This window comes from Erithacus rubecula (genome assembly GCF_903797595.1).
Source record: "Erithacus rubecula genome assembly, chromosome: 3".
In the NCBI taxonomy this organism is placed as follows: domain Eukaryota; kingdom Metazoa; phylum Chordata; class Aves; order Passeriformes; family Muscicapidae; genus Erithacus; species Erithacus rubecula.
In genome coordinates this window covers 90,407,258-90,419,568 of record NC_136689.1, presented here as the reverse complement: position 1 = coordinate 90,419,568, position 12,311 = coordinate 90,407,258, and the positions used below count along the sequence as shown (strand labels likewise).

The 12,311-nt window shown below is 37.1% G+C and overlaps 1 protein-coding gene across 8 annotated transcripts in view; it reads left to right on the top strand.

Moving 5' to 3' along the window:
- Positions 1 to 12,311, top strand: part of ZNF236 (zinc finger protein 236) — a 70,082-nt gene that overhangs the window by 55,876 nt on the left and 1,895 nt on the right. For 7 of the 8 annotated variants that reach the window (XM_079302748.1, XM_079302750.1, XM_079302747.1 and 4 more), the window contains 7 exons: positions 130 to 309; positions 833 to 985; positions 1,406 to 1,596; positions 3,241 to 3,372; positions 4,591 to 4,788; positions 10,332 to 10,461; positions 11,719 to 11,895. In XM_079302748.1, coding sequence (XP_079158874.1) covers positions 130 to 309; positions 833 to 985; positions 1,406 to 1,596; positions 3,241 to 3,372; positions 4,591 to 4,788; positions 10,332 to 10,461; positions 11,719 to 11,895 — 1,161 coding nt within the window. Of the gene's footprint in view, positions 1 to 129; positions 310 to 832; positions 986 to 1,405; positions 1,597 to 3,240; positions 3,373 to 4,590; positions 4,789 to 9,295; positions 9,391 to 10,331; positions 10,462 to 11,718; positions 11,896 to 12,311 lie in introns of those variants that run through there. The other variant, XM_079302752.1, reaches the window with a different exon arrangement.

The window sequence follows — 12,311 nt, the reverse complement described above, 5'->3', positions numbered from 1 at the left end:
ATATCCCCTTGGCTGCATTGTTTATAGTAGCTCCGAAAATAATGTATAAATTGCTCTAAAAAGTTATGTCAAAAATTCCACCAAACAATATTTATGGAATTTTTTTTTTGTTCTAACACTTTCATTTAGGTTCACAAGACATTACTCAAGTCATGACTTCACAGGGTATGGTGTCATCTACAAATGGACAACATGAGATAATGTTGACCATAAATAATTCCAGTTTGAGTCAAGTTCTAGCTCATGCTTCGGGTTCTACTACTGCGACCTCATCAGGAAGTCCACAAGAAATCACTCTTACAATATCTGGTTTGTGTTTTTAAAAATCTTTAATGATACTAAATTGCTATTTTGTAAAGTACCTATACAGTAATATGCGAGGATTTTCACTGTCTACAGTCTTCCCATAACGTATTTTTCTTATATTCACCAGCTTTGAAAGATGCTCCCCGAATTAGTATTTAAAACCCAAATGTGTTTCGTTTGAGAACATATTAGATCGATTCACTGTTTAATTTATAGCCTCAGTTAACAGCTGGATTTTTGTAAATTGATCAAGTTTGGTGCTTTGCATCTAGATAAGTAAGATCCTTATTTGTCTAAATATTACTAGTCTCGGGTGTTGCTGTACATGTTAGTATCTGGATTTCCATAATCGCATCTGTATTAAAAACTTGTCAAACCATTGCATAAAAATCTGCATGTGTAGAAGTTAATTTTATGTTTTGGTTGTATTTTCTACTTTTGTTATTTTATGATCGGTTAGTTCTAAGAACAGTAACAGAATAATGCTGAGATGGTTCCAGTTACAATAGGACTTACTTCTATTCAGGCCAAGATCTTATTCAGCATAATTCTGGAAGCACTGATCTGAACACTGGCTTAAGGCTGACAGCACCAACCATCAGCAGTCAGACTACAGGTGCAACATTAACTATAAGCAATGATCAGCTTCTTTCTCAGGGCCCTTCACTAAATGCTCCAGGTATGCATACAACAATTTTTCTAATTGAAAACAATATTTTGTTTAAAAAGTAAATACTAGAATAAAATGGTATCATCTTGCACATCATGATTCAGGAACTTGGAGTGTTTTGTGTGTTTTCTCGCAAAGTATGTATATGAATTTTTACCTATATATGTTGGTATCCGCACATTACCACCTGTGAGTGCAATACTGTGTTTGTTCATCACGATACATTTAAATGTAGTTTTTCTAATTTTATCATCTGACTGACAACTTTAGGTTCTTGATTAGCTGTTTAACCAATTTTGTTGATTTCACAATAGAAAATCCTAGCAGTGAGAAACAGAAATTAGTAAATTCCCCTAAAAAAGATTTGCAGTTTAGTGTTTATGCATGTAATGGTTTGGTTTTTTTCTTACCATTTTTCCTGTGTTCCAGAACTTAATACAACAGGGGGAGCAAACCTTCCTCCAGCAACACCCTTATCTCAGTCTGCAGTGTCTGCCCAGAATCTGGTGATGTCTTCATCAGGAGTTGGAGGAGATGGTAGTGTCACTTTGACCCTTGCTGACACTCAGGGAATGTTGTCAAGTGGTCTTGATGCAGTTACACTTAATATCACTTCACAGGTAAGATGTTTTTCTGAACTGACAGATGAATTTATGTTTCTGTCTTACAGAGCAGGAATAGGAGAATTTGTTCAGAAAATAATTTTGTCCTGTGAATACATAATATTTGAAAGTTTAGTTAATTTTGCTTCTCTCTGCTAATCGTGTGTGTATGGCATCTAGAGATATGAACTGTTTGAACAGAAGTACAGATAAATTTTGCAGGGTTGTTTGTTTTTTTAAATGAACAGATAGGTTCTGCTTCTTTAAACATGGTTTGAGATAAGTTTTTGGTATTAGATTATGTACTTCATTATCACTATTCAGTAATACAGAGCAGTACTCTTAAATATATTATTTAATGTGGTAAATTTTTCTTTTCCAACTTGTGAATGGGAGAGTTGTACAACAGTTGTTACAGTTCTTTTCATAGCAAGTAACAGGACAGGATTTAATTGACCATCTTTAATAGCAAGTGCATTATAAGAAATTTCATAAAAATGGTTCTGTGTGGACTGTCATCTCCCCAGTAACCTTGCTATTAGTTTCATTTATAGCATAACTTAAGAATTTTGTGGTGTCATCAGGAGCCAAAGATGTATCAGCAAATAGAATCTACAGAGTGGAGAGATTAAAAATAGTATTAAAAGACTATTTTGAGTTGTGTGGTTGACATTTCAATGTAGATTTTAGATCTGAAAACTTGGGCTGTTTCTACTGTTTTCTTGGCTTAACTAGGTTTAGATTGATATTTATTTACTTTTTGATCTGAGTTAAAGTGTGTAAATGTATACAAATGAAATACTATTTATCTTGGATGTGCTGTGATTAATACTGGTAAAGCAAAGTTATATGCTTCACTCTGCAGTTTTGATGTGGGGAAGGGAAGAGAAGATTTCTTAAATAATCCTTATGATGTATTTGTGGTTTCTGGGATCACAAAGTAACAGTGCAAAACATGGTTTCATTTCAGGCTTTATAATAATTTAAGTGATTACATTTGTCAGTGTTGCTGTTCATAAGATCCTGTGCCTCCTCTTAAGACAAATATAAATAAAATTGAAACATGGATTAATAAAATAACTATGTAAACACAGTTTCTGTTGCAAGAAATCATGGTGAATAGACAGGTAGTATGTAAAAGAACTGTTTCCTGGGGAAATTGAAAAGTCATTAAGAATAGTGTAGGAATAGAAGTAGTAAGATATTAGTAATCATATATCCTAAGTACTGATTTTGTATAGTGATTTCATGGGCTTTGGAAGTATGTTTAATCAAGAGATTAAAATAAAGGAAGATACCTTGGGAAGGCCATGCAGCAGAGCAGAATACAGGGGCTAAAGAAAGGCAGCAGAAGGCTAAAACATGCAGTGTTTTATGCAAGGCTGGTAAAGATTAATTGGGACTGGATCGAGTCTTAGTCTTACAGCTGTTGTTACCCTTAAATGGTGACTTACAAATTTGAAGGAGAAAAGAAGGGAAAACGGTTGTGCTTGTTCAGATAGGTTTCTAAAATGTTTCTTTCTAAAGAAAAAATTACTGTTTAGGTTTGAAAACTTATATTACTACAGTTAACTGCTAAAATCCAGCTTTTTTAATATAGTTACTTTTTTTTTTTTTTTTTTTTTTTTTTTTTTTTTGTTGCTGTGCTCTTCTCTCTGACAGGGTCAGCAGTTCCCAGCTATACTCACAGATTCCAGTCTTGCTAGCCAAAGTGGAACAGGATCACAACAAGTCATACTGGTGAGCCATACACCCCATTCAGCACCTGCAAACTCTGATGAAATAACATATCAGGTACATACTATATATTTCTGTATCTTTTGTGGTAAAGGACTTTTATTTAATCAAAATGCTGGAATAATTTCTTTTTGTCTTGAGTCATGAAGGTTGATGTCATTCCCAAAGAAAAACAAGAGTATTGGGAAGAGGTTCTCTGTGACTTCCTAGTCACCCAGATTCTGTTTTTTGTTTTGAAAACCACTTTCATATATATATACATGCACATGAAAAAAAAATGTAATTAATAATATGTTTCTTTCCACAAATCACATAATCATGAGCTCAACACAGCTCCAAATATTTCCCAGTAAGTTGGTATTTAGATAATAAAAATAGATAAATTTTGGAGCTATGGGGAATAAATAGCACCTATTGGTACACTTTTTCCATTCTCTTTCTGTATCCAGGTTGTTTCAGTGATGGTGCAACATAAAAGTCTTTGCAACCTCTTATGCCTTTGAATCACAGTAGAAACTCCTATATAAATAATACAGCTTTGTTATTAGAAAAAGTGGTTCAGAATTGTTTTCTTGAAGGCAGAATGAATGTTTTCAACCAGCCTGGTAGGGCAACCTCTAAAATAGGAGAAATGGGAGAGGTAGATGATGACTTCATTTGTTGCTTTCTGTGTTACTATACTTAGGATTCTTCTGTATTTATCAAGTTGCTATTAAATTACCTGAAGAAAGTAGTTTTTCCAGTCGAATATCTCTAATTAAAACAAAACTAGAATGCAGCACACCACCAATTCTATCAATTTTTCATTGTGTACTTCTGGAAGTAGAGTTTTACCTCCTTATGAAAACAGAATCCCCAGTAAAGAAGTTAAACAAATAGAAAATATTCTTTTCCTCTACAAAATCAGAGATAGATTTTTTTTCTGTCCAAAATACTTTTATCTTTGAATTTTGTTTGGTGGCAAATTGAGGATCATCTGGGATGTTCAAGAGCATAAAACTGAATGTGGAAAAATACTGGTACACACACATTCTATTTATGAAGTGTTAAGTCAATTTCATCATAGTTATTGATGTTGTTTTCTTAAAATACATACATGTGTCATTCTTTAGAGCAATAGCAGTTCATATTTACATATAACTGGCTTCTTTTGTGTCTGTAAGTTGCTTGAAGATACTCTCCAGAAGTTTGCCTTGTTGAAGTAGATTTTGAAAAATAAATCAATGTGGATGTGCTTATGAAAGTACCTGATGGTGTATTTGTAAATTGTTACAGGTGACAGAAGTTTCCCCTAATGTGGCCAAAAGCAGTCAAGCAGAAAAAGAAACTCGTGGGCACCAGTGTTTTGAGTGCAGCCAAACCTTTTATTCTGTCACTATGCTGACACACCACTGCAAAGAGGTTCATGGCAAGGAGCGAATACATGTTTGCCACATCTGCAATAAGGCCTTTAAGAGGGCAACACATCTCAAGGTACTTGGTAATAGCAGTTGATTGTTCTCTTCACTCCTTTTGTTTTGGACTTTCTGTGATATTAGCAAAAGGTACCTATTAGCCCTTTGTCTTTGCTTTCCCTTTACAGTGTGAGGTGTGCATCTGAGAGAGGGAGTCTAAATGATAATGTGTGCACAGATAGAGAACTCTCTTCTGGAGCATGGAGAGGATTTTAATGCATGTATTGACTACACAACGAAAAATGTTAATGCCTGTCATGCAAGCAGTAGTGTCAGGAAAAGATTTCATTTACTTTATTTGCATATGAATGTCATCATTCTAATCCTGATTTCCAGATGATCTTTTGGTATCTCAGGAAGTTACCTGCCTTACAGTCTTACCATTTCATTTGTAGATGGCTCTGTCATGTGAGTACAAGTGATAGAGGAAGCGTTTGTTTTAAAATGTCCTAATATTATTGTATTGTCTAGTGATATTTTTTCTGTTTTCTCTAGATTATGAACAACCTAATACTTCAAAGTCTTAAAAAAAAAATTAGTGATGTATCTAAGTTCTTAATTGTATTATAGAATGTTCTTGTTAGGAATATTGAGCTGTACTAGACAAGTGCTTTGTTCAGGCCAGTGTCATAACCTCTGAGAGATACTTAAAGGAAGTAATTTAAAGAAGAGCTTTAAGAAAAGAGTAAACATAAAAGTTACCCAGAATTTTGCCAGCTTCCCAGAATTTATAGCAAGAAATATTTTTAGCAAAAGGCAATGTATTGATATTATCTTTATATTTATATATAGCTCTGCAATAGATTTCCTTTTACTTTGATAAAATATTTTAAAGAAATATACTCTCTTTGTGAAGTTCACCCCTTTGGAGTAATCATGTGTGTCAACTAGACTATTGGAAACTATTATAAAATGTGTTGTTGTGAAATTCTTAACCTCTGAGTTAGAAGAAATTTTCCAGAGGAAAAACCAAGAGAGTCTTAATACTTGTTTTCCCTAAGTACTGATAACAAACTCCAAAAATCAGTCTCTCTTCAGTTTGTTTTCTTAGAACTGGGCCCAGGTTAAAAACATGCCAAGATGACTTCTTACCCTAGTGTGTCCCTTGGATTATTATCCGTAACTGATTTTTCAGGAAGGCAGCAGTTGAAGTTGCAGTAAGATGCTCAAGGGCAGTCACAGGAGACTTCAGGGCCTTGGAATTACTTGTTTAAGGGATCAGAAGCACAGGTAATCTTCTCCTCTATCCTTCCAGTTGCAGGGAGAGGTGTAGGAAGAGGCAGGAAGAGCCATCACATCAATAGCTGTTTCTGAGACTGGCATCACCAGCAGAATTTAGAGGTTTTTGATCATAGCTTGGTCTACATAACAGCAGGCCTGCTGCAGATGGGCTACACTTGTCCCAAAGGGGGAAAAAGATCTTTGCTGAGGAGTTAGCAAGAGAGATCATCTAAACTAGATTTGTAGGGAGGAGGGGATAAAACCAGACTTGCTGGAGATAAGCTTGAGGGCAGCATGCCGATGTTTGAGGGTTTGTGTGCTAGCAAGGCCCTTCAAGCTCCACCCCAGTGTGCTGAGTACACTGGAGCAGATTTGAAATGTCCCTGTGCTGGTGTGTGCAGCACCACAGCCATCTCAGTGGAGGTAGGGGAATGGTCAGTGACCTGCTGCACCACTTAGACATGCACAAGTTGTCTACAGGACTGGATGAAATCCACCCAGGGGTACCAAGGAGCCTGTCAGAAGAGCTTGCCAAGCCACTTTCAGTCATTTATGATGAGCAGTGCTGGCCAACCAGGGAGGTCCCAGTTAACTGGATCTTAGCACCTGTGATGCCCATCTACAAGGGCTGGAAGCAGGATGTGGGAAACTACAGGCATTTCAGCCTGATCTCAGTGCCAGGAAAGGTTGTGGAGCATCCCATCCTAAGTGCCAGTATGTGGCACATGCAGGACAACCAGGAGATCAGGCACAGTCAGTATGGCTTTATGAAAAGCAGATCCTGCTTGAGTAACATGATTTCCTGTGACAAAGTGACTTGCTCAATGGAGGAGGGAAAGGCTGTGGATGTTGTCTACCTGGACTTCAGCAAAGCCTTCTTCTGGAGAAACCGACCTCCATGGCTTGGACAGGTTCTCTGTTTGCTGGGAAAAAAATTGGCTATATGTCCAGGCTCAGAGGAATGGTGAAGGGAATTACATTCCACCACCAAAAGGTGGTGAGTGGAATTACATCCAGCTGGTCAGAAGTGCTGCTCTCCAGGGCTCAGTACTGGGGCTGGTTCTATTTAGTATCTTTATCAATGATCTGGACAAGAGGATCAACTGTCATTTTGCAGACAACACCAAATTGGTCAGGAGTGTTGATCTGCTGGAGGGCAGGGGGCTCTGCAGAGGGATCTGGACAGGCTGGATCACTGGGTTGGGGCCAGTTGGGTGAGGTTCAACAATGCCAAGGGCTGAGTCCTGCCCTTGGTCACAACAACCCCAGGCAGTGCTGCAGGCTTGGGGCAGAGTGGCTGAAAGCTGCTGCTGGAAAAGGAGCTGGGGGTGCTGATTGACAGTGGCTGAACATGAGCCAGTGTGTGCCCAGGTGGCCAAGGAGGCCAGTGGATGCCTGGCCTGGATGGGGAGTAGTGGCCAGCAGGAGCAGGGCAGGGATTGTCCCTCTTTACTTTGCACTGGCAAGACTGCACCTCAAATCCTGTGCTCAGTTTTGGGCCCTCAGTTCAAGAAGGACATTGAAATTCTGGAGTATGTCCAGAGAAGGGCAACAGAGCTGGTGAAAGGTGTGGAGCACAAGTCTTAGGAGGAGCAGTTGAGGGAAGCTGGAGTTGTTCAGCCTGGAGTAAAGGACCCTGGGGGTCACTTAACAGTGACCTACAGTCTCTACAACTACCTGAAAGGAGGTTGTGGCCTGATGGGGGTTGGCCTCTTCTGCTGGGTAATGAGCAATAGGACAAGAGAAAATTACCTCAGTTGTGTTAGGAGAGATTTAGATTGGGTATTAGGGAAAATTTCTTCACTGAAAGGCTTGTCAGGCACTGGCACAGTTTGTAAAATCTGAAGGTATTTAGAAGATGTGAAGATGTGGCACTATGGACAGTGTCTTAGCAGACATAGTTTAGTGGTAGGGTTGTCAGTGCTGGTTAATAGTTGGTTTTGATCTTAAAGGTCTTAAAGGACAGTTTCATTTACCACTGGACTATCATGTACAACAACTAGTTTCACCCCTTATCAGACTCTTTTCTTTATCAAGGTGTTAATAGCAATTTAGCTATGAGCAGCCTTTAATGGCAAATTCAAAGATAAATTTTGGGGTTTGGCTTAGGATTTTGGGAAGAGTTCAGTGATCTGTTACTCATGGTCTTCATTTTATACTGATGGAATTTTGGAGATCACCAAAAATGTTAAGGGCACTACAAAACTTCAGGTTTTCAGAAAAATCAGTAAGACTTAAGGGTATCAGTGTTTAGATGCCAGTACTTAACTGCATGTGTTTTTTCCAAAGATGCCAGTACCAGCAGTTTCACAGTTATCCACAAAAAAATCCTCTTCAGAGGTTGTGTACAAACACCTCCACCACCCACCCCACCCCCAATGTTAAGGCTTTCTAGACCATTGACTTCAGTTCCTCTTCTGATGTGGATTGCTGTCCTGTTTCACAGCTTCAGAGAGGAGAAGCTTAAGACATGCACAGTGACTAAACTGTCCAATTTCATATTAATTTGTAGTGGAACTATCTGGTAGTTCACTGCCAATAGTAATAAGGCACAGACATGATTCCAAGATGAAAGGAAAAAGCCCTTACCTTATTAAAACAATGGAATCCAACAAACTTTTTATTGCTACATTTTCAGAGATGGTTACAATTAATGTTTCAGGAGTGGCATATAAGACTGGCATATAAGAGAGGCATATATAAGAGTGACATACTAATGTATGAGCCATTTCAAAGGTTTCCTGGTCTTATTTTCTAATTAGATAACTTATTTGCTACCCCAAGATAATTTCTCTCTGAAGAATATAAGAATTACACAAATAAAGTTGTAAAACATTGCAAGAACAATCAGCGAAATACTGTGACTATAAACAGATGATTGAACTTCAGAATGTTGCATTTCCATGAAGAATTGCATCAAAAACTGTTTCTTCAGAGAAAGTTGACAGAAAGCTTTACAGGGCTATCTGGATGATATATTGTTTGTTTACAAGTAGAAGATGGGGTGGGGGTTGTTGGATTTGGAGGTTTGGTTTTGTTTAGTTTTTTGTTTGGGTTTTGTGGTGGAAGAAAGTAGCAACTGGTTTCAGATAATTTTTCTGAAGTAGGTCAGAGTATGCTTCCACCCGTTCAATACGTGAGGAGGTAATGAACAAGATAAAACTGAAAGATTTTATTTCCACCTAAGCAGGAGTTTACAGATATGATTTTTCTCAAAGACCTTATATTATTTCCCTATAATACTTTATTATTATAATTACTGTGATAATAATATTCTCCATGTAACTGTCTCACTGATTTTCCAGTGTAAACAAACTGCAGACACAGTTTGCTTCTGTTCGTGGAGTGAGGAATAGGACTTCATAGACATCAAGAAGGCTTATTGTTTAGGTATAGTAAAGACTAATTAATAGTTTAGTCTGTAATCAAATAGACTAGAAAAGAATATTCACACACATTTTAGAAAGTGGACAAGTATTTGCAGTACTGTTTCCCGGATAATTCTTGATTAGATTTTTTTTTTAGTTATATATATATATTATTTATTTTCTTTTGTAGTTTGAATTTTATCTTGGTATTAAAAAATACATTAAAATGAAAATATTAATAGATAACATAAGATACTCTTCTAATTTTAAAAAACATCTGTGCCAGCATCAGTATATTAAAAACACTGAAATTAGAACTGTTATTGATGCTTCTTCATGAAGATAAAGCATCCTGCTATCTTACCATTAAGAGCCTTAGTGATTTTATTTTCTGTTGTTTTTTAAATTAAGAGTTAATTGTGAAGTGGTTCTGTTAGCATCTTGCCATCACACAGTTGTGTGTGTATGTTGTGATAGTTGCCACTTTGAGGCCTCTACAGTTTGGTAGTGTTACCAGTTCAGGTGCTGAGGAATACCCACATATCAGACAAGAAGGGAGATGGATGCTGTAGAGGAGAGAAGGAAAAAAATTACGTTAGCTTACAATGCACAGTTATCAAAATATCTCTTTGTGGATGTACAGAGCATTTAAAGAACTCTGGTTTGGTTTTTTGTGTTTTATTTTGCTTCAGATAATTAGTGAAGGGATAATGTATGCCAAAAAAGAAAGACATACAGTTATTAATGGAGTTTTTCAGAAGTGTAAAGATACCAACGGTTAGAGAGAGTTGATATAAAAAATGATCTCATTTAAAAGAAAAAAACAAATGCAGGCTTCCATTTTCTTCCAGCTTGTCTGCTGATGACTAAGATCCTCTGCTTTTGCGTTCAAGGTGTGAATATATTTTTATGTTAAGTACTGAAGTCTTTTTAAATGGTCTGAAATGTATTTTTTTTTCCTATGCTGTCTTAGGAACACATGCAAACCCATCAGGGTGGACCTTCACTGAGTTCCCAGAAGCCTAGAGTGTTTAAGTGTGATACTTGTGAAAAAGCTTTTGCTAAGCCAAGTCAGCTGGAGAGACACAGTCGCATCCACACAGGTGACACTAGAAATTAGTTTTATCTTGAGAGTTTTTCTTATGAGTATCTGGGTGCTATGTTTGGAGCCCTTGCTTATGCTTGCAGTTAACTGTATTTAAATGTCAAGCTTAAAAATCCAAGTAAATGTCTTACCTCAAAATTTTGGAAATTAAAAGGAGAAACAGCAAACTTGAAAACTCATGTGCGTCACTAACCTGATCTATATTTTGGGACTGGCAGTACTGCAGTGATAATGTGTGTGCATGAGCTTGTGTCTGAAGGTTTGTCTTCCTTTGAAACAGATTAATAAAAGCATATTTTAAAGCATTGTTTGAAGTGATTTAAAGACACTGATTATGATCATCCTCAATCATATAGAAGGATGTGCAAGTAAGGGGGTGTGCTCAGTGATATTAAACAAGGGCTAGGCTTAACTGCTGATACTGACTGCTGTATGCAGTGCTTCATGATTACTGAGCTACTTGCACAGGTCATCTGTTTCTAATGCCAGTGCTTTTAATTTGTTGTGTTCTTTTCCACATATTCCACTTCCTTTAATTTTCTTTGACAGAATGTATAAAACATCTATACTGACTTCTCCTAGGGAGCACTCATTTTCTGTAATGTAAGTGCTTTTCAGGTAGCAGCTTCTGCCCTGCTGTAAGTTGAAAGCTGTGCATAGGATGATAGTGCAGCTGCCTTCCCCATGCCTGAGAAACTTTCTTCTTAAGAACATGAGTTGTAAATATAGGAGTCAGTTCTCTTAAACAACTTCTTTCTTTTCCCTGCCACTTCTACCAGTAAACATCTGTCATGGCTGCTAAACTTAGAGAGGACAGGGGAAAGTTATCTTGTTGCTGCTAATCTGGAGGGGATCAATGAATTTGGCTGGATGTGCTGTAGAATAAGAAGATTCCCTCAAAAGGGTAACTCTCTCTTAGGATGAATCAACCAGAGCTTTCTCTTTCCCAGCATCCCTGTTCTGTGGTTACTGTATTAGAAAGGAACAATCTGCTTCTACTGTGGGTAACTTACCTAGGTGATAAATTGAATAGGAAAGATAATATCAGTGGTTTAGTACTTACATAACTATTCTGACATTTAATTTGAGATTTTTTATGACAATGTGGAGCTATAGCACTGTTTGGAGAAAGTCTCGGGGAAAATTATGATGTCTATTTCATTTCTAGATCATCTTGATAATTTTTACTGAATTCCAAACTGTATTTCAAATTTAAAAGGAGAAATTATGAAATAAGTTTTTCTTTCTTATAAAGGAGAACGACCATTTCAGTGTACATTGTGTGAAAAGGCATTTAACCAGAAGAGTGCTCTTAAAGTCCACATGAAAAGGCACACAGGAGAGAGACCTTATAAATGTGATTACTGTGCCATGGGATTTACACAGAAAAGCAATATGAAGCTGCACATGAAACGGACTCATGGTTACACTGGTACGTAGCATGGTGGTAGTACTGCTGAGGGCAGGAATCCATGTTTTGGTAGAAGAGCACAGAGCACTTCCCTTAAGTTATTGAGGAGTCAAGACTTAATAGCCAAAGAACACAGTTTCTGAGCTAATAGCTGCACATGCAACACAAAAATCAGGTTGAAACAGCAATTCGTTGCTCTTTATGGTTCCTTGTTTTTTATGTGGGGCTCTGTGTACAGACATACAGAGCTGAAAAAATATTCCAGGAAAACAGTATATTATATTATATTATATTAAAAAAAAAAATTCCAAGACTGTCTAATGAATTTGCAGTATCTGAAGTAATTGTATAATAGTGTTCCCCATCATGATTCCTTTATTCCCAAGTGCTATATTTGCATTTTTCTTACACCATACATTAACTTACTTGCCTTTTTC